This window comes from Lathamus discolor, chromosome 19, assembly GCF_037157495.1.
Source record: "Lathamus discolor isolate bLatDis1 chromosome 19, bLatDis1.hap1, whole genome shotgun sequence".
NCBI classification, from domain to species: Eukaryota; Metazoa; Chordata; class Aves; order Psittaciformes; family Psittacidae; genus Lathamus; species Lathamus discolor.
Window position 1 is genome coordinate 1501878 of NC_088902.1, and position 21291 is coordinate 1523168.

The 21291-nt window shown below is 49.8% G+C and overlaps 1 protein-coding gene across 12 annotated transcripts in view; it reads right to left on the bottom strand.

Moving 5' to 3' along the window:
• PLXNA2 (plexin A2) overlaps positions 1–21291 on the bottom strand; it is a 257933-nt gene that overhangs the window by 110219 nt on the left and 126423 nt on the right. For 11 of the 12 annotated variants that reach the window (XM_065698048.1, XM_065698050.1, XM_065698047.1 and 8 more), the window contains one exon: positions 10615–10749. In XM_065698048.1, the coding sequence (XP_065554120.1) occupies positions 10615–10749 (135 nt within the window). Of the gene's footprint in view, positions 1–10143; positions 10213–10614; positions 10750–21291 lie in introns of those variants that run through there. The other variant, XM_065698060.1, reaches the window with a different exon arrangement.

Consider the following 21291-nt stretch of genomic DNA (forward strand, 5'->3'; position numbering starts at 1 on the left):
AGGCAACGTGTCATTGGTTTTCATGGCATGACTTCAGAGTAGTGCTTATCACTGACAATACTCCTATCGCCATCAGAACCCGGTGCTACGTGAACACACTGGACTTCCTCTACTGCCCTAAAACCTTCTTCTTCCTCCACTGACTTGAGTAATACACATTTGAAACACTGTTTTGCTCCATAAGGCTGGGTAAAGCAGTATTGTACATGCCAGCTTCCAGCACGCTCCAAAATGCCCGTGCCAACTCCTTTGCAACTGAGCAGCCCGCTGGGCTGTAATCAGCAGACTGGAAGGGGAACACCATCTGAAGCAGAACGTTTTCCTGCCACCTCTTAGGCTAAAATAACCCCAAGTTTTCTCTAAGAAGGAAAGGGGAGCAGTCATGCTGGGAAGGCTGGGTTAGAATGGCCCTGCCTCTCTGTTCAGCCCTTGCAAACTCAGCAGAAACCTGACTGAGGCCCTACTCACAAAATACTCTGCCTGCACAGCCAAGGAGCAGTGGAAATCCATGATGCTATTGGGTACGTACTTGGGAAGCACAGAGCTATGGAGATGCTCTAATATGACATGGGCATTTCAACACAGAAATGGCAAAGTCCCACCTGAGCTTCAGTTTTTTGCCATCAGAAGCAGCGTTTTGTCCCTGCCAGAGTTCAGTGAGATTTGGGGGAAAACAAAATCCCAGTCTGGGAAGAATAAAACCCTGGAACCTGTTAATATTCCCAGGCAGCAGCAACACTCACAGAATCTCATTTCAGACTCGAAGGCTGCAACAACAGATCACCCTACTGCTCAGTCAAGCCTGGAAACATGCTGCTGGCTATGGCCACTTCCAGCTGCTTTGCTGGGAGAGGAACATGCTCCCCAAGCTCCTGAGGACTCGGCTGCTGCCTCCACCTCAAGGAGCATCCCCCCCACATTGCAAGAGGGGCTTGGGGATTTACTGATGACAGTTAAATGCTTTCAAAGTGATTTTGTGCACTGAAATCCCATTTATCATAGAATCATGCAATAGTTTGGGTTGAAGGGACCTTAAAGCTCATCCAGCCCCAGCCCCCTGCCACAGGCAGGGACCCCTTCCACTGGAGCAGCTTGCTCCAAGCCCCTGTGTCCAACCTGGCCTTGAGCACTGCCAGGGATGGGGCAGCCACAGCTTCTCTGGGCACCCTGTGCCAGCGCCTCAGCACCCTCACAGGGAAGAGCTTCTGCCTAAGAGCTCAGCTCAGTCTCCCCTCGGGCAGGTTCAAGCCATTCCCCTTGGCCTGTCCCTGCAGGCCCTTGTAAAAGGTTAATGAAGGGTTATTCTTTTAAAGGTACACTTCGAAGAGTCCCTGTGACCAGCTGCAGCTGGGGAGGTGCTGCTTACATTGATGAAGACTTTAGAAACTATTTGTCACTGTAAACCCTGACCAGTGCCTTCTCTTCCTATATTCACTCCAGTGCGATGATGGAGAACCAAACCGAACAATGATGAAATGAAGCATGGCCCTTCCTTCTGGGACTACGGATTTGGGAGGTTTCAGTTCAATCTCTTCCTCTGCCATAAATTTCCTGGGTGACTTAGGATAGGTCACGTAGCATTTCTACGCTTCAATTTCTCATCTAAAAAGTGATATTGGTGCTCCCTCTCACAGGCTTTGGGGAGGATAAATCTGTTAGCTGATAGCACAACCTTCACAGCCTGGTGGTGTTTGCTGCAAAGAAGCCAGGGAAAATGAGGCAGCTGTGATAACTGAGCAGGCAGGTAAACGCATAGGAAAAAGAAAGAGGGAAAACAACCATTGCCTGGTGCAAGGAGCACTTTCTAGGCTTGATTACAAGAAAAACGATTTCTTTTTCACTCATAGAGAAACCTTCAGCACCTTCCCTGTTATTTTCCTCCCCAGCTCTGTGCTCCTTAGGGGCTGGCCGCTGGCACACTTGGCAGGGGATGGTCCTGAGCAGAGCTCTGGGCACAGGCAGGGCTGGCACAGAGCCCCCAGCCCCGCGGTGCAGGGGGAGGCTGCAGTGTTTAGTCTGCTGGGCACATTCCTGTGTGCTGCTAAAATAAATACAGGATTATTAATGGAGCTCCTTTTCCTCACTAGCATCAGCCAGGAATGCCAGAGCTCTCGAGTGGCTCCTGAGGATGGCAAAGGGATGGGGACGGAGGGACCCCCAGGATGGAGGGGTATGGACAACTCTGGCCAGGATCTTACTGGGTTTGGTGCTCAGGATTTTCATCTTGGATGCTGAATCGCTCTCCAGAAATGTCTCAGGCTTCCCAGAGAATCCCTTGGGATTCCTCCATATCCACAGCCTGGCATGCTCTAGAACATGAAGTTTTAACGGGGGAAATGGTATGCCAGGGAAGGAGGAGAGAAAACAAGAGCAAAGCCCACAGTTGTTTTCCTGCTTTGCAGCCAGCCTTAACTGGAACCATTGCAGCCAATTATCCTGGGGCCCATCCATCATTTTCAACCTATCTGGAATCTGCAGGAACTTTTTCCCTGAACATTTCTGAACTTTTCAAACAGATTAGTGGGAATTTGGTTTGAAACCTCAATAGTTGTTTGCATTAAAGCTGTGCCAGTGGCTCTGGCCTAAGGGTCCCGAGGGCTTTCAGAGGTTTGGACTGGGACTTTGACTGCATTTTTTAGCCCTGCTCCTTTCCAAATGATCACAGGAATCTCTGCAGTTGTATTTCCTCAACTCGAATGAAACAACAACCAAAAAATACACTGAGAGCCTCTGATTTTGCAGAAGTTTTCAGAACGTTGAAGGGGAAAATAGAACTTGGCAAAGGATGCTCAGAGGTTGAAACTCAGGGTGGACCTGAACTCTCTTAAATCCTTCTGCCCCTTTGAGCCACAGAGTTCAGTCTGACGCTGATGCTGAGGCTTGGGGAAGAGCCAGGAGCCAAGCAGAGAGTGAAGGCTGCTGGAGGGGTTCCCCACTGCTCCCAGTCCCACTCACAGCCACCAGGAAAGGTGCCACGTTGTCCCGAGCCTTCCAGACCTCGGCCTATGTCCAAGGACATCGCTGCATGAGACGACCTGCCTTCCTTCCCTGCAGAGCCCTCAGGTCTGAGCTCACCAAGAGAAGATTCAGCAGGGCAAGTGCCTGCACATCATCTGCACCTTCCTTCCTGCAAACCGCATCATAATAAAGCAGCACTCCGTACCGCATCCCTTTTTCCATTTCACCCTTCACTGGATCATTTTATGCATCTATTCCCATTGCTAATTCAAACTAATTAAAGTATAAAATAGAATAATTTGTGCAATTGCAGAGCTCCCCTCACCATATTGTGAGTTATGTTCCTTTTCCGTCAGCGCCCGGTGCGAACAATTCCCCTCCTCACCGGCTGAATAGCCGCCAAACTCATTTGCTGAGAAGACAAACTATTGCAGCAGCCTGAGAAAGGGGGCAAGAAAGTGAGTTTAAAAGCTCCGGTAGAGACAAAGAGGAATCTGAGGTCTGCTTTTGGATTTCACAGACGCATGGAGTCCTTAGGGTTGGAAAGGACCTTAATGATCACCTAGTTCCAAGCTGAGCACTGAGTGGGACAGTCCAGATTTCTCCTCCAAGTAATATCCTCTCTTGGGAATACAAACACCCCGTGCACTGGTGTGCCGAGATGTGTGTGTGTGTCCGTGCACACCAGGGAAATTCTGGGAATATTTCAGGACTGTGGTGGCTTGCTGAAAAATTAAACGTTAGGTCTGTGGAAGCGGAGGAATTGGAAAGGGAAGCAAATGCTGATGCAAACACATGGGAATCCTGCAGCTGAAACTGGCAGGGGGAAAAAAAAAACCCTAATACAAAGAAAAAGCAAAGCAAAGCAAAACAAAGCCTGAAAGCAACCCTGGCAAGCACTTGGAAGGAAAAAAACCCATATGAGCAATGTCTAAAATATAACTCATTTAGCAAAATGAGTCACTGTCCCCAGTGTTGAGTTTTAACATTCCCACTTCTTCCGGGACATTACTTTGCAAGCGTTCATCACCTCAAAGACTCCTGCACTTAACTCCGCACCTCTGAGTTCTGTGTCTGTGCCTAAATCACAGCAAGGGCTGCAGGAAGACGCTAGAACCAGCCTGGACACCGCCCCAGCACTGCCGCAGCTCTGCACGCTGGGGTGTGTTTGGTCAACTGACGTTTATTAACATATCCTTCTTTTCGGGAGATACCGTTAATGATCGCAGACAGGTTTTTAGCTGAATTTCTCCATTATTCTTAATTGACCGTAGGAGAAAAGTGGACAAAATGTGCATCAAGTCATAAATTTTAGGAGAGTGCAGCATGAGCAGGGGGTGATGGAAGAAGACAGCATAAACCCACAGCCCTTCCTCCAGGCCAGCAGCTCCTTCTGCAGTAAGGACCCCACTGCTCCAGGAGCATTCTCTCCCCATCCTTCTCTCCCTCATTCATCCCACTGCTCTGCTCCCTCTTTGCCCCAGCTTATGGCTATTTCACGCCTCTCTGACAGTGATTGTGGAGGAAAACAAGTGGGATAAGTGTGTTTAGACACCTCAACGTGCTGGAGCAGCAGGAGGTCCCAGCCAGGCTGCAAACACTGGGGGTCAAGCCATGCACGGGGTGATGAGCTCTCCTGACCCACACGGGTGCTGGCACAGGATGACCCAGTGGAGGGTCATAGGAAGGAGGATTAGCTGAGCTACTGTCCCTGTGGCAGTGGTTCAGCCTTTGCTAACATTATATCCAGCTAACTGGCTGTTCAACTAGCAGATAACGTAGGTAATAAATTAATCAGTTCATTTTTTCCCTCCTGATGACTCCAGACCCTTTTCTTCGCATCTCTTGCATTTTTTATTGTGTTTTCTCAGTTCTTTTCAGGACACCACCAGTATTTACAGCCTCGCTACTCCAGAACTGATGGACTTCCTTGGTTTTCTCAGCCCTCACCCCAATTTCAGCCTCTTCTAAATCATCTGGGCAGTTCCCGCCTGCATCCCTCTCAATCAGTCCAAAGCAAAGCAGTTTTCACAGGACTTAAACATCTCAGGGTTACAGGACGTAGAGACACACAACAAATTATCCTCGGGGGCTCCTGCAGATCTGCAGCTCCTGACACCGGGGCATTTGCAAAGCAAATATTTCACAGCTAACAGAGCAGATGAAAAGACAGCTTCTTTACCTAAAGCCACAATGATGTATGTGGGAGAGTGAGGGGGGGACTGCACTCAGAGGGGAAAAGCAACAGGTCTGAGTGAGCTGCCTCTGCCCTTCGTGCAACATGCTGGTAGCCAGGTAGATCATAGCAGGGTTTGGGTTGGAAGGAACCTCAAAGTTCATCCAGTTCCAACCCCCTGCCACTAGAGCAGGTTGCTCCAAGCCCCACAGTAATGATGCTAGAGCACTGGTCCTCACTGGTGAAAAGACAAGGCAAGGGTAAAGCGGCTCCAAGCATATTATACAGCCACTTCCACCTCTTCAATCGAAATAACCTCCACCCTGCTGCTGCCCTTCTCACCACGGTGTGAGAGGAATCTTTAGGGACCAGCATTCATCTTCGCTGCCTCCTACCAGGCGCAGCTCTGCTCACACCACTCTGCATAAAGGCCTATGAACGACATCAACCAGGTATAAAAATGTCCCATTGGCCACGAGAAATCCCTCAGGTGCTCTAGTGGGTGCTTGCTTAAAACTAACAAAAAGCCTGCACCCTCTAAACCCTCCCTGCATCCCCCTAAAGCAATGGTACCTGCAACGGGCATGGAGGGGATCACCATCACGCATGGCTCGGTGACACAGATGCAGGCAGATTGACCATGGAGCGTGTGGTACTTGCTCGAGGTGCAAAGGATCCTCAGTACATCTCAAGCTACAGAGGTCTATGGCCTCCTAAGCTCTGCTGTGCTAATTGATGTTATGTGCATTTCACTGGGTGATTATGTGTCATTATTCCTAGCAGGGGAATGGTGAGGTTCCCAGTTACAGAGCAGGATGCTGCTGCTACATACTGTATAAAACCAGACTGAAATCATTTCCCTGTGGCAGAATAAACCACGAAGTAACTATGGACGAGCTGAGAGCAGCAACATTTTGGAGGCAATGAAATGCACAGGGATTTTGGAGGCTGCTTATGGAGGATGAACGTTGCATTTGCAACATGCTGGCCAGGTATCTCGTTAGGAAGGTGCTGCTTCACCCATCAGGGAGCAGACCCGCAGCGCATGACCTCAGCCCTTCATCAAATACTGTACGTGATTAGCACAACCAAGTGGTGGGTGATTAGCTGAAAGAGGTGTTGGAAAATCAAGATGGAAAAACATGTCTTAGTACAGTGTGTCTGCAAGAGGCAGCGAGAGGAGGGGAGTGCCTCCTCTGCACATACTGCACCCTGTCCCCATCACTGCCTCCGGTACTCACAATCTGCAGGTGCAAGACACCCCTGCATCAGGGCTGACAGCTCTGCATTTGGGAAGGGAAGAGACCTTTGGAGAGGGGCTTTGGACAAGGGCCTGTAGGGACAGGCCAAGGGGAATGGCTTGAACCTGCCCGAGGGGAGACTGAGCTGAGCTCTTAGGCAGAAGCTCTTCCCTGTGAGGGTGCTGAGGCGCTGGCACAGGGTGCCCAGAGAAGCTGTGGCTGCCCCATCCCTGGCAGTGCTCAAGGCCAGGTTGGACACAGGGGCTTGGAGCAAGCTGCTCCAGTGGAAGGGGTCCCTGCCCGTGGCAGGGGTTGGAGCCGGAGGAGCTTTAAGGTCCCTTCCAACCCAAACCAGTCTGCGATTCTGTGATTCTCTTGGGCCATGTTTCTCATCGCTAGCACAGGATTCCTTCTAACAAGCCCTCCTACAAGTATTTTGATCACGCTGGTTTAAAATCTCACTCACAGAGCCCTTGATTAGGTGGTGAAATCTTCTGGAGACGGCAATCCCTGCCCTGCCATGTGTTTGATGGAGCCTCCACTTGCTCCCACATTAAAAATAACAAAATTTGTTCTTCTATCAAGAGCTGCAAAAATCTTTGGCCCCAATTCTGCTGATGCCAAGATGATGAGGAGGAGATTATATAAATCTCTGCGCTGAAGTATGCCCACCACCTCTCACAGGGTTAGCTCGCGACGGCTGAAGGTGTACGTGGGAGCGAAGTCAAACCTGCTGCACGCAAAACCAGCGCTGCAACAGCTTGAACTTGCACAGGGAGCAGACACCGTGCCTGGAAAGAGGCTGTAGCTTTGGCGGCGTTAAAACTGCTCTCATCTTACAAGGCTGATTTAATTGAAATGCACTGAGCTTTCGTACATTAAAAACGCTGCCACCTCCCTGACACACAGACAATTGATGCTTCAGGACTGAATCATAAAGCCACTTTTTCGCCTTGCAGTCTTTCTCTCTGAAAGCAAGACATTAGAGAAGGTTTTCTGCATGGGGGGCTTGGTGTGTGCTCCATGATATGTACAGCATTAGGATGGGATGATTTTTAGTCTGGGAGGGGGGGGGGTTGGTGGCAGCAGGATATTTGTCACTGGTTTTGCACCCAATGTAGCTCAGCTAAGGCAACACGTCTCCATCTCAGCTGCATCCAAGGTGCTATCCAAGCCTTGCTCAGCTCGTGGGCAGAAGCAGCGCTGGCTTGGTAGAGCAATGCTGAAGAATGAATTTCTGCTTCAAATAGGGTCAGAATCATAAAATCATAGAAGCACACGACTGGGTTTGGGTTGGGAGGGACCTTAAAGCTCCTCCAGCTCCAGCCCCTGCCACAGGCAGGGACCCCTTCCACTGGAGCAGCTTGCTCCAAGCCCCTGTGTGCAACCTGGCCTTGAGCACTGCCAGGGATGGGGCAGCCACAGCTTCTCTGGGCACCCTGTGCCAGCGCCTCAGCACCCTCACAGGGAAGAGCTTCTGCCTAAGAGCTCAGCTCAGTCTCCCTTTTGTCAGTTTTGAAGTCATTTATCCTTGACCTATTGCTGGGAGAATCGTTCCTCTTTTGCTCTAAGAGCTATCTGAAACCAGGTGCAGCAGGAAGAGCCTGTAAAGCTCCTAATAAGCCTCTTAAATCATGTGGTTAAAGAACTCGGAATAAGTGGCTGGAAGCAAAGTTTCTTTATCCTCCTCTCCCCCGGACTGGGCTGTGCAACTGTTGCTTCTGTGCTTTGTGGGAGTGAAATCAAATGTCAGATATTCTGCTTTGGAAGAAGCTGGCAATGAAACATGAAAGGCTCATGGAGAGCTCAAAAGGACTGCGGATAAACTGGAGCGAGGCACAGACAGGGCTGGGATGGGAGCCAGGGGGAGGGGGGGAAGGACTCGCCTACAACCACAACTCCAGATTTTAGGATGAAGTGACTCCTTTCCTAAATGCATTTCAGCATAAAGCTGATCCTGGCTGCTGCTAGCACAGAAGGGAGATGGGCTTCAGACCAAAACGTTGCTTCTACTCTTTGTGGGAAGCATCCACACATCCCAGTTTATTCAGCGTAAACAGCACAGAGCATCGCATCTCATCATGGGTCTGTACCTAACACCAAAAGACCTGCTCCCCATCAGCACTGGGAGCACGCATTCCTTAGCTGAATCCCACCATAGAAACACCTCAATGTTTAGCACAGCTGCTCTCTGTGTCATTTTACTGTGGCAGAACTGCATTTTGCTCCAGATTTCAAGGCTTCAGAACACATTTTTACTGCAGATTCCCAGTACTTCTGAAGGGCACTTCCCATCCTTTCCCACCAGCCCTCTGAAGCTGGTGGACCTTTCTCCTTCTCTCAGCTCTGACCCCGTTTCAATCATCAGGCTCCTTTATATAGCACTGCAGGGAAAATATATTCTACCCTTCACTTTGCTGAACTATCACATTGCCAGGATTAGGGCAGTGGGGTCACAGGAGCTGATGAAATCCATACGTAATGGCATGCCGGGACTTCTGAACCCAAAGCACGCACCTCTGCAAGGGCAAAAGGCAAATACCATAGCAATTCCCGCAAGGAATGAGGGATGCTGTCCCCATGCTCCTGGAATCTCCCCCAAGGCGAGTGCTTTGCCAGAGCCATAGCTGGAAATTGAATTAACGTTCCAGGAATATTCTATTATTTGCTAATTCCATTCCCTTCCCTTTGCTTTTTGTTTCACAATTAAGCAAATTAGCACTTTGATGAATATGAAGATGCTCGTGCCTCATAAAAGAGGAGTTGGAGGCATTCCCACTGGATTTTTCCTCCGAATGAAAACAGTTCCTCAGCTGTTCAAGATACACCCTGGATGCTTTCGTCCCCGGTGAGAGCACGAAGGAGCACATGGCTCCTGGAGAAGATGACCACAGCATTAACATTCTAATTTCACTTCAGAAGTTTGCATAGATCCTCATTATTACCATCTAATCCAAGTCCAAACTGGAATGGGATCCTTAACTTGTGGCTGTTTGCAAGTGTCTATCACTGAGTTGCTCTGAAAAGCATCAAATGCCTTCTTTGGCCAGAGGGATTCATTCAGTTTAAGTCCTTCAGCAGGTAGAAGACTTTGCACCCTTCTAAAGAATTTATTCCTTGGCTTTAAACCCCTTCATAACCAACTTCAGTATTTCCCAACCTTTTTGTTTTGCTGCAGGTTATCAAAACAGCTGTGCTGGCTTTGGGAGGAGCTGTAAGCTCCCTAATGCAAAACGAGCTGTTACGATAGCTGTTTACTCTCTGTCTCCATCAGCAGATCTTTATGCACTTCCCACTGACACCTCTCCATCGCATCCCTCTGGGAGCAGGTGGGAGGGAGGACAGATAGTTGCTTACCAGCAGATGTGGAAAGCTGTTAGTGACCAGAGGGTTAACTCAACACAGAACAATTTAATAGCAACCTTCAGATGCAACCCTTCTCCTGACTCCACCACCCACAAGGCACCAGCTCGATTAATCTGAATTACACAGTCGTGAGTAATAGCCAGTAAAATGCTCAACGCTCAGTGAACCCAGAGGTCTGGCTTAATGGTGGGCACATCATGTGTTTTCTTGTCTCAGAGAAGAACTGAAGGTCCCCGGTTATTTACATCATGCTGGCTCCCCAGCAGGTGCTTGTGGACCATTGGCCATTAATTCCCATCATACTCATTTGGGTTGCGCTTTTTTTGGTCCAGGTTGGGCACCATCAGAACCAACAGGGTAATGGATAGCGCAGCACTTACTCAGTGTTAGCATTGCTTGCAGAGCTCATGCCCACACCATGCTTGGTCCCAGCTCTGTGCACAAGCATCACACACAGCCACTTAAAATACACTGGCAAATAAAGAAATAGATAGAGCCATCATAAAGGATGCTCTGACAAAGCAATACAAACCCACAGCCTGCCAGCCTCGCTGCAGGGAGTGAATCCGTAATGCCTGAGGCTCAGGATCTCGTTATCTAGACAGGGATGGTTCAGAGCCTCAAACCACAGCAGCTCAGCTCTGTTTCCATCACCTGCAGACAAGAATACATGGGTACAACTCCCTCCTCTGCAAGCTGATGGCAATCTCTGGTCAGAGGCAAATAAAACCGAGCTTCTGTTGGTGTTACATCCACATATACTGATCCCAGCACCACAGGGCTCAACACACAACCTCAGCTCCCTGTGCTCCAACAACACACTCCTTACAGAAGGAACCCTCAAACACGGAGGTATGGAAGCAGACACCTTACCTGTCGCTCTGACATGACGTACAGATACTTCTGATCGATGGAGAAGGCCATGTCTCGAAGGACAGGGCTCCCGTCCTTGAAAACTGTCACCATCTCATACTGAATTCCACCATGGGGAGGACCATCTGCTCGGATCTGGAAGAAGCACAAAGAGATTACAGGTGATTTCATAGCAGCCAAACTCTGATGTTACTTTGGAAGGGAGGAGGATGAGGTAGGAAAAGGCATCTAATACAAAATCTCAGCACGCAACCTGGACACACAGCAAAGAGCTGGCAAGCAACGTACGGGCTCAGGTAAAGCAAAGGCTCCTTCTCCACTAGAGTTGGTAAATTCACAAAGAATGAGGCTCTACCTCCATCACCTCAATCTCCATCACCTCTTGTTGCCACAGAAGCCTCCTACAACACCATCTCTGCCTTAAACTTGAGAGATGCTGCTGCCGTCCCATTACTTTCATATTTGCAGGATTCAGCAGGGTGAAACCAGCCCAGCCTGGGCTCCCAGTAGCCATCCACCCAACCGAATGACAACTCCCTGCTCCTGCAGGAAAGCCTGCCCAAGCTGGGACAAATCCCATCCCTGACAGGAGCGGCTGCTGTTGAGGATACGCCATCTCTTCCTAAAGTTAATGATTTATGGCCTTGGGGGCTGTGCAAAGGGGAAGGGAGGAGGATAAACAAACCATTTACATTGTCTTTCCCACCAGGATTTGCATATCTGCATAACCATTTGATTGCAACACGGTGTCTACAGAGCTGCAAACAGAGGCAGCCGTCAGGCACGGAGGTGAGAGCAGACGGGTGAGCCGAGGCTGGGCAACCTGCTCTAGTGGAAGGTGTCCCTGTCCATGGCAGGGGGCTGGAACTGGAAGAGCTTTAAGGTCCCTTAACCCAAACCATTCTAGGATTCTATGCCATCTGCTGCAGCCTCATGCTGAGCTGTGTTGCCTTGTCCCCTTTTGCTGCTCGATTACTCGCTATTTGGCTGTGGTACAGAGGAAGAGGCACCAAGAACCAGCTTGGACAAGCCTGAGCCTTCAGAAGAGGCAGAACGGCGCAGCAGAGAGGGACATCTATTTTCCTGCTTCATGTGCCCAGGAGGTAAGAAGCAGGCTGTTCAGTATCTTAAGATTTATCTGAGAAATGTGCCATCCCAGCTGGAAATACAAGGATATCTTCACACTCATAGAGAAGAGAGGCTCCCCTGCACCCTCCTCCAAATAAATTCTCCTCTTGGAAAGAGCCCTGATGCCTCCTGCCATGTAAAGACATATTGCGTACACAAACATGTACATTCTGGATTTCTTTTTCTCCTTGCCCTCTGAGTTCTGAGTGACATACAAGAACATCAGGTGTGAATCTGATTTAACACCCACAGGCAGATGCAGGCTGCCTCTGGCAGGATTGAGCAGGCAGCCCAAGCCTGGCTCACAAGCCCTGAACTTTCAGAAAGGAAAATCCCAAAGAAAAAGGCACAAGGTCAAATCCTGCTTTAGTTGCACTGTTCAAATTAGTATATTTTCAATGCTTTCATGAAACACTGAGAACTAGAGGTAGGCTGACACCAGGATGAGATCAGTGCCTTGCATCACATCACATTGCGATGCAAACCGCTGCCACCGGATCCACTGCTCATGCATGCACCACTGCCGTCTCCATGCCAGCTCATGCAATGGACATAGGGACAAGCCTGCAAAATCCCCTGGGGAATTAATAGCCAGGGCACTGGGCTGTCAGTGACACACAGTCGCTTCCACACAAGCACCTGATTAATGGGCAAACGGGAATGGAAACGCCGCACATGAAGGATCAGCAGCCTTTGTGAGAAACAACTGTTTTTCAGAGTTCCCTTGGGGCACCAGCAGCTCGTTAAATTGAGCTTCTTTCTAGTAATGAGGTCAGACAGGGCTAATAAAGAGAGATACCACTGGACAAGCCTTGTGCAGGCCAATTCCAACTGGGAATTGTGGGTCTGTGCTGGAGACAGCACTACGTCTATGATGCTTCCCTCCAGCCTGGAGCTGTGCCTGGTATGGGTGTCCTGGGGCACAGCTGGAGCCCTGCACAAGGTGCTGGGTGCTGCCTGCACGCTCCTGCCTCCTCTATAGGCAGGGGGAGCAGCTTGGGGTCTCTCACTGAGCCTGTCAACATGAGATTGCTCCATGCTTCTGAGACTGCAGGACAAGAAGAGAGCAGAACCTGCTGCTCTCCTTTCCCATGGGGGGACCATGGTATGTGTTGTACCCACATGGGTACCCAGCGCATGGTGCCCGAGATGCACCTACAGACACCAGGATGCTCCACTGCCTCTCTTCCTGAGGGTTTGGTTTCCATGACAACAAATGATGATGTCAGGGAAGAAGGATGATTCCTGTGAATGCGGAAGAAGAAAAAGGATCATCTCCACAGCAGGAAGCTTCTTGTTGATGTTTGGGGAGAGAAATAATTCCCCTGCCTAACTTGCAGGTGCCCTATCAGTGCCAAACATCTACTGGCTCGGCAGCAGAACAGGGGCACAGTCCCAACCCTGCAGGTCTGGTTCAACCCTGAGGTCAGGCTCCAGGCACCAGCAATGCAAGAGACCAGAAGTGCAGGATGGTGCTGGGCTGCTGGTGGTTGTGGTTCTTTACATCCACTAACACTACTGGTTTTTCTTTTCTGACAACATGATCAAAGGGCATGGGAAGGGTTTAGGAGAAAGACACAGAGGGAAGCAGGGCAGTTGGGAATGAGTGAGAGCACAGTGAAACAGGGAGCAGGTGGGTATGGGGAGAAGCACATGCGTGCAATGGAAACCAGAGGTATCCAGGATCAGAGACATGCTCAGCCACCTGAGAGACAGCCGAGACCTGGAGGACAGATCACAGACTCACACACTTGGGAGCTGGAGAAGTCATTTGGGAAGGCTCACAGACTGATTTCTGCTGGAAGGAACCTTAAAGCTAATTTACTTCCAACCCTCCGCCATGAGCAAGGACACCTTCCATTAGAGCAGCTTGCTCCAAGCCCCTGTGTCCAACCTGGCCTTGAGCACTGCCAGGGATGGGGCAGCCACAGCTTCTCTGGGCACCCTGTGCAAGCGCCTCAGCACCTTCATAGTGAAGAACACAGCACTTTCCTCAATCACTCTTGATAGACGTTTACAAATATGGCTCAGAAAGTGTTAATGACAGCATCTGAGATCCAAACAGCATCCCTGAGCAGTGAAACATCCAACATCCCTGCTCCACGTGATGGAGCAGAACGCTGCTCAAGGCAGGGAGCTGCAGCTTCCCTGCAAAGGCACCATGCAGATTTATGTGTCTAATTCCCCCACAGTACAGACTGCAGTCACCAGCTCTGCATTATGTTAAGAGATTAGCAAAATACCACATTGTGTCACGTCTACATTGCAATGCAGCACCCATGTATAAGCCATTCAAGGATCCAACATGAAAGGAAGCTCCAACACACCTATTGTACTAAAGTTTGTTAGGCATTTTGCCCAGCCTATGCCAGAGGTAAGATACGTCTGGATTCCCCCAGCAGGCTCCCATTAGAAGGCACTGAATCTCTTTGTAGGAACTTCCCATGATTAAATTACCTGTTTTCATTCTGAGTGTTTCAATGAGTCTGATTCATGATGAAATGACTGCTGCCAGAAGAACAGCTGAATAAGCCCATGCATGAAGGGACTGATTCCCCATCCCAGATCCTAGATGCAAGGCCACCCATTAACTCCTCAAGAGCTGCAGCTCCTCCCAGTGTACGCAGGTACATGATGGGAGATGGATCCCTAAGCACCTTGCTGAGGGCTGCCTCCCATGGAGGCAACGGATGGGACCCTGACATGATGCTCTAGGTCAGGAGGTGCAATGTGCTGGCTGAGCATGTTTGTCTTTGTACCTGACGGTGGCAAAGCGAAAAGCCCAGTCAAGCCTAGAGCCGTAGGACTGCTCCTTTCATGCTAGGATTTCCAGCCCCTCAGGGTGAATAGAATCATAGAATAGTCAGGGTTGGAAAGGACCTCAAGATCACCCAGTTCCAACCCCCCTGCCATGGGCAGGGACACCTCACACTAAACCATCCCACCCAAGGCTTCGTCCAACCTGGCCTTTGTGTAAAACAGAACTCTATCAGCTTTGGGAATGTGCACTGGAGCGTTACTGCATCTACTGCCTGAAACAGAAATCAAAGACAACACAGAGCAGCCTTCACTGCCAAGGTGCATCTCTGCAGATTTGCCACCTTTTTGCCATTGCCACCTGCAGCTCTTGGCCATTTCCCATTGAAGCTTCCCATAAAGCTGCAGCATGGATTTCTTGCTTCAGCACTGGAAATCTAGTAGGAAAACTGCTACTGGCAGCAGGGTTCTGAATGAGGCTGGAGCACAGTACAGTGTAAATAGCCTTCCCCTACCTCCGGCTGTCCATGGCTCTGTGGGGTCTTTCCTACCTAGACCTGCTAATAGAGGAAGTTTCCACATGCAAGATACTCAGCAATGCTAAAGACAGGACAAGATAAATCCATACGAGTCCAGATTTTGTGTGTGTGCCTCCTCCAAATACTGTTTGCAAGAAGGAGTTACTTTTTCTAATCCGGTTCGATTAAAACCAGGCTATTCTACATTCACAGCAGCCTAAAAAGGGTGAGATGCACACGATGAGGGTGCCACTCTTGCTGTCATCCTCTCGAACATTCTTTCTTGCAGTATCATTTTACAGGGTTACCAATGCTGCTGATGGGTCTACATTCTCTGCCTCTGACACCCAGGGAGGAAAAGGCACAGCAATCTCTAGAAGAATCCAGAACAGAAATGACAAATCTTTACAAAGAGGTTTCCCAGAGCCCTTCAGACCCTCTATGGAATTCTTTTGGGAGTAAAGTACCCCTTAGACCCCCTCAACATCAGCTGGGGAGGTGCAGCAGAGCCGTTTGCAGGTCATGAACAGACCGCAAGGAAGCCATGTAGTTTGCTGAGGATCGACACCCGGTCCCTGGGATCTGAATCTCCTAATGCAGACTCAGGGGATCTGCCTGAACCTCTGAATAGGATTCCTCACCCTGTGTTCATCTGCAGGAAGAGGAACCCAGGTTGAAGATCTGGCTTTCCCTGCACACACCTTCCGCAGGCAGGAAGACGACGAATGGGATTTAGCTCACTGCTCTCTGCATGAGAAGTCACCCCCTTGAAATTTAAGTGAAACAGTAATCCCATTAAGTATGTTTCCTTTAAATCATAGGTATGTCCGTGAGGAAGCTAATGACAACCCTTACATGCACATTCAATTCAAATCAGCATATCCAATTAACTTCATTACCTGGAGGCTCCCTCATATCCCAGTCTCCTTCTCTCCTTTCACATTTTCTTTATGCATTTTTTTCCCAAATTAGGATAAAATCTGTCTGTCACGGAGGGCATCACCTTGATTTTTACCCCAAAGATAGCAGGGAGAAGCCTTGATAGATGGGTTCACTCCACAAAGTCATGATGCTATCAGGCTGAGTGGCTTGGAGCAAAACAGCTCCCCAAGACCAAATGATCTGGTCTCTGAGGGAGGAGAAAATCCATCCTTTCCAGGATTATGCCATCTAATTAAACATTAAATACACTCACTAATCACATCTGGGGCTGCCCTTACAAAACTCAGGTCAGTGGGGGAGAAAACTCAGCTTGAAGGGCTGGTCGCAGTGAGCTCTAAGGCATTGGAGCTGTGCTGCAACCAAGAGGGTTTTTCTCAAGCACTGCCTACTTGAACCATGATCATTCCATGAATTTCCACAGGCAGCCATCAGACACTTTTGTCTATGAAGTGCCAGAGAGGGGGCCTAGAGCAGGGCAGGCTGCCATTAGAGCGACGGGAAGGGAACAAACCAGGGGGACCGGTGACAAGCAATCCGGTAGCATCACATCAGCATCTCCTCTCATCTCACGCTGCCACTGGAAGCTGCTCAAAGGCTCCATTAAAGAGGTAACACTGAGCAGTAGATAAGTCACTTGCAAGTACCTGAACGATCCCCATAGCTCCCCCCTCCTCTCCAGCAAGGACCACCGAGGCAACCCTGCTGTGCAAAGTCCTGCTGTTCACATTTACTCTTCCTTTTGAACTTCAAAGAGATATGAAAGCCCCATTGGAGCAAACCAACCGCATCCCAGCTTCTCCCTCCTGCTGCTGAGCACAATGCAGACAGAGCATCGAGGCAACGCAGAGCCAAGACTGCTTTCTCTGCTCATGTTTTCTGAGTCCTAATCATTTGGAGACATTTTCCTCCTCCATCCCTTCCCTCAACTCGCAGCAAAGCTCCAGGTGCAAGGGGACAGATCGCTGTTCCCATCTCACTTGGATCTCACCTTTCCCAATAGATTAAATTGCTGGTACCATGCACTCGGATGATCCCTCTTCTCCAGGATGTGCAAACACCTCCTGCTTGTGTGGCTGCATGCCTGAGTTTATACCTTCAAAAGGGGGCAGAGGAGAGGGAAGCAGGAGGTAACGTGGGTTCAAGCCTGAGTTTATTCCAATCAAGCTTCATGACCCAAATTATTTATAGATCTGAGATTTCTGTGAACTCAATACTCATGTCAAAAATGTCTCTGTGTATGTGCCTTTCACACCCACATGTGTTTCCCATCTCTTCTGCTTGGGAAATGTTATCTAAGTGTTCAAAGTCACCACCTGGGAATCTGCATCTCCCCAAAGGAAGCACTGGGCTCACTGGGGAAAAGCACAGAGAAGCTCGCCAGGGTCTCAGGCAGGGAGGGGGGTCGTAGGCTGCAACACTGGCACCCACATATGCTGCTAAGCACAAAAATGCCAATCCAGCAAACAAGAGAACCCGAATTAACTCTCGCTTCACTTAACCACTTCCTTCTGTGCTAAAGCTCAAGCCACAGTCAACAGCCTATTGCACCAAATGCCCCATCCCTGGCAGTGCTCAAGGCCAGGCTGGACAGGGCTTGGAGCAACCTGGTCTAGTAGAAGGTGTCTCTGCCCGTGGACACTTGGAACTGGATGAGCTTCAAAGTGCCTTCCAAACCAAACTGCTCTGTGATTCTATAGAAGATCTGAGCTGTTCCAACAACCTCCCGTGTCCCCTGGCTAACAGCAACCAGCTGTGATAGCAGTGTTCAAGATGCTGCTTTGGGGTACATCCTGGGGAGCACTTGGATCTGTTGCAGGGAGAAGAGCTTCCACAAACACAGTCCTTCCCATTCACAGATGGAAAGAGAAGCCTGCGAGAAGACTCCCTTGCTGCCTCCCTGCTGGCTTCTGGAGGTGAAAGCAGCCCATTGCTGTAGCTCAGACATGCCAACACGTACCAGTACAAACCTGTATGAGAGGACTGCCACTGAAGCTGTTCTCTCCTTCCTAAGCCTTTATTTCCTCTTTCCATCCTTCTGCTCCCTCTACCCTTCTGGAGAGCTGATTCTCCAAGATAAACCAGGGAGGATGGTACAGGGGCACCATGCAGAGACTAATCAGCAGCTCCCATGTCTTTAATTTATTACTGCATGAGAGGCTCGCTTAGAACAAAGCTGCGAGTTCGCGAGATCATTCGTTTATAAGACTTCTTCTTTGAAAAGCTGTCAGCTCGCACCTTGTCACAGCCCCACTTGCAGCAGCAGCACTTTAATAATGTGACACCTCATGCAAATGAGCTGCTAATTAATTAAGTAGTATTCTTCCGGGGATGGATTCATTAGAATCAGATTTGGGTAGGCTGGCTGGGTCGGACTGCTTTGGATGATGCTTTCCAACAGCAGAGTTGCCCTTGCCTTGAGTGCCGGCACTCAGGTGGATTCCCATCAGGAGGGAAGCTCTTTCCCATCCCTGAGCCCATGAGAAGGCTTAGCATGCCCCAGTGCGCTGGTGCAAAGCAACCTGACCATGTGCATATCACAGACCAGACTTGAGAGTAGCAGGGAGATGGATAAAATGCTGGAATGAAGTGCCCAGAGTATTGCCTTCACTCCTATTAGGAAAGCCAGTGTAGGAGACAGCCCAATTCAAAAGCAGGGGGTAGAGACTATTAACTCAGAGGGCTCCAGGGATCAGGCTGCTAGGCAGGGAACCCTGCAAAGGAGCAGTGTTCTTTGCTTGGAGCATGTGTTGCAAAGAGACTTGCTGGGGGTTCAGAGCTATCGGCCTTGCACCTTCCATCAGCATCAAAGTACAACCCATTAAAGGTGGAAACACTCCAGAGTGTCCCACGGATTTACTCCTCAGAAGGAGGACAGCTCGGGGCATGCCTGCAGCATGGTACAAAACCTATCCACTTCTAATTTGTCCCCTAATAAAGAGCCACAGTGTGCAATGACTTCCCTTTTGTTCAGCAATAAGCGGCCTTCTCCCTCTACATTCCTGTATTATTTTTTAAAGGGATGGCTCGGTACCTCTCTGGGCAATGGGAATCATTAAGATAGCAGCACTCTGCTACTTGCAGGCTTTACATTTTGGCACTGAGCAAGAAAATCATCAAAGACACCAAGTATCAGCCTCCCAGAGAAAGGAACGAGGTGGGTGTTGCTGTATTACAAGGCACTGCACACTAACCTTTCTGCAATGTGCTCCTTCAGCCTCTGCCATTCTTTCCTTATCCCTGCTTCTCCTGCTTTGTGCAGCTTGAAAGCACCTCCTTCCCTTACAGCTGTGAAGTAAATGAAAGGCGAGCAAAGAGCCCCAGGAACAGGCAGAGGGGCTTCTTGCCCCTAAAGCATCCTATTCTATGTGGTACTAGTAGTCTTTGGCAGGGCTGCACAGCTGGGTTAGCTGGGTGCAAGAGGAACCCTGGTTGTGCAGAGCAGGACAGGCTGATCCCATTCTACCCTTCAGCCCTATGGGTATTATAAAATCATGGGTCATATCCTGGCTTCTCCTCTTTGTCCTGAGCCCACAGCTGAAGAGACTCGTGAGCAAGGACAGAAGAGAGGCACACCTCACTGTTTGCTGCTTGCAGGAGATGAGCTCTAAGACACAAGTTCTTCCCTGTGAGGGTGCTGAGGCGCTGGCACAGGGTGCCCAGAGAAGCTGTGGCTGCCCCATCCCTGGTAGTGCTCAAGGCCAGGTTGGACGCAGGGGCTTGGAGCAACCTGGTCCCTGCCCATGGAACTGGATGAACTTTAAGCTCCCTTCCCACCCAAACCAGTCTGGGATTCCATGAGTTTGGGGACTGAGCAATAGCCACAGTGGAGGAAACTGGACAGAGTTAAGCTTAAGTGTTCTGTGACTGACACAAAACACGAGAGGAAGCACAGAGCTGGTATTATTTCTGCCAACAGAGTTACTGGGTATCTGCTCAGAATTGCTCGTCACATCCCCTTTGCAGCTCTTCACCAAAGTCCCCAAAATAGCTGTGTATCCGTGTTATCCATCCACACCTCACCTGTGCCCTTCCAACTGAATAATCCCCCACAGCTCGGTGTCAGGCTTTCTCCCTCCGATCATCCTCCTTCAGCAGTACATTTCACAGCTGAAAGGATTGGTCTTGCTTAGTTTGGTTTGTTGACCTTGAGTGGCCATGTAAAATGGAATAAAAAGCCACTTAGACAAGATTGTCTAATGTCGAGTTGCCTCTAAATGAGCAGCAGCGAGGCGCGAATCTCCCCAAGGAGGAAAAACCTAAACGACTGTCAAGAACTGTCACATGAAAAGCCCGTTTCTCCCAAGCCACGGCTTCCAGCTGCTCAGGTGGGAGCCGGAATGTTCCTCAGGAAATATTCCTCTCTTTCCTTTTCAAAAACATCATGTAAGCAATATGTTTCAAATGACTCCGACTTCCTGCCCGGCGCCTCCCGGGAATGCTGCAACACAAGCCGAACTGCGAGGCACTAAAGGCCAAAGCCCAGAAGGAAATACAAGAATCTACATTTTGTTATCTTTTGGTTTTACAAACTCGTGAAGAAATCCTGCCGGGGAGTTTTGCAAAGCTTTAGGTCAGACAGGAGCAACGAGATGAACGAGGAGACCGTGGGTATTTTTTGGTTTCACTCGTGCATGCAGAACCAGTCATGTGGTACCGCTCAGATCTAACCTTGCTCGGGCAGAGGATGTGAGGAAATTACAGAGCTTCCCTTAAATCCCAGGAAATGAGGCTCTCCCTCCACTGCTGCTCTGGCCCAGGCTGCGGGGAACATCGCACCCGCCTGGGTCAGAACCGCAGTGGATGCCCAGCGGGCAGAGGTGCAGATAGGAAACGGGTATTTTCTAGTTAAGAGGCAGAGCACAAGAGACAAAAACCTCTCAGCAGCCAGTGCCTGACCACGCTGCTTGTACAGAGGCTGAATTTCACTAAAGCAACAGCCTGGGAAGCAGGGTCACTTAAGGACAGGCAGAGCCACAGCCAACCTGGCACTGCCCTCCCTCGCAGAGCCTGGCGCTCTCCCCTTCCCAATGCACCACGGCAGCCTGGCTCATCGCTGTTCCACTCCCTTCCAGGGGATACCTGCTCTGTGCCGGGGTTTTGTCCAGCGCTGGGCACACAGGTGCTGCACCAAGCGTGGTTTCATCAGGGAAGGCAAGACGCAGAACCAAGAAACAGAACAAACTGCTGCACCTGGCTCGAGGACATTTGCTTACACAGGGCCCTGTGATGGAAGCACTAAAGCCTCCTGAGAGGACTGAAACAAGTATAAATCCATGGGAGCTGAACTGCTCCTTATGCTTCCCTACCTGCTCATACACGCCCAGATCTCCCC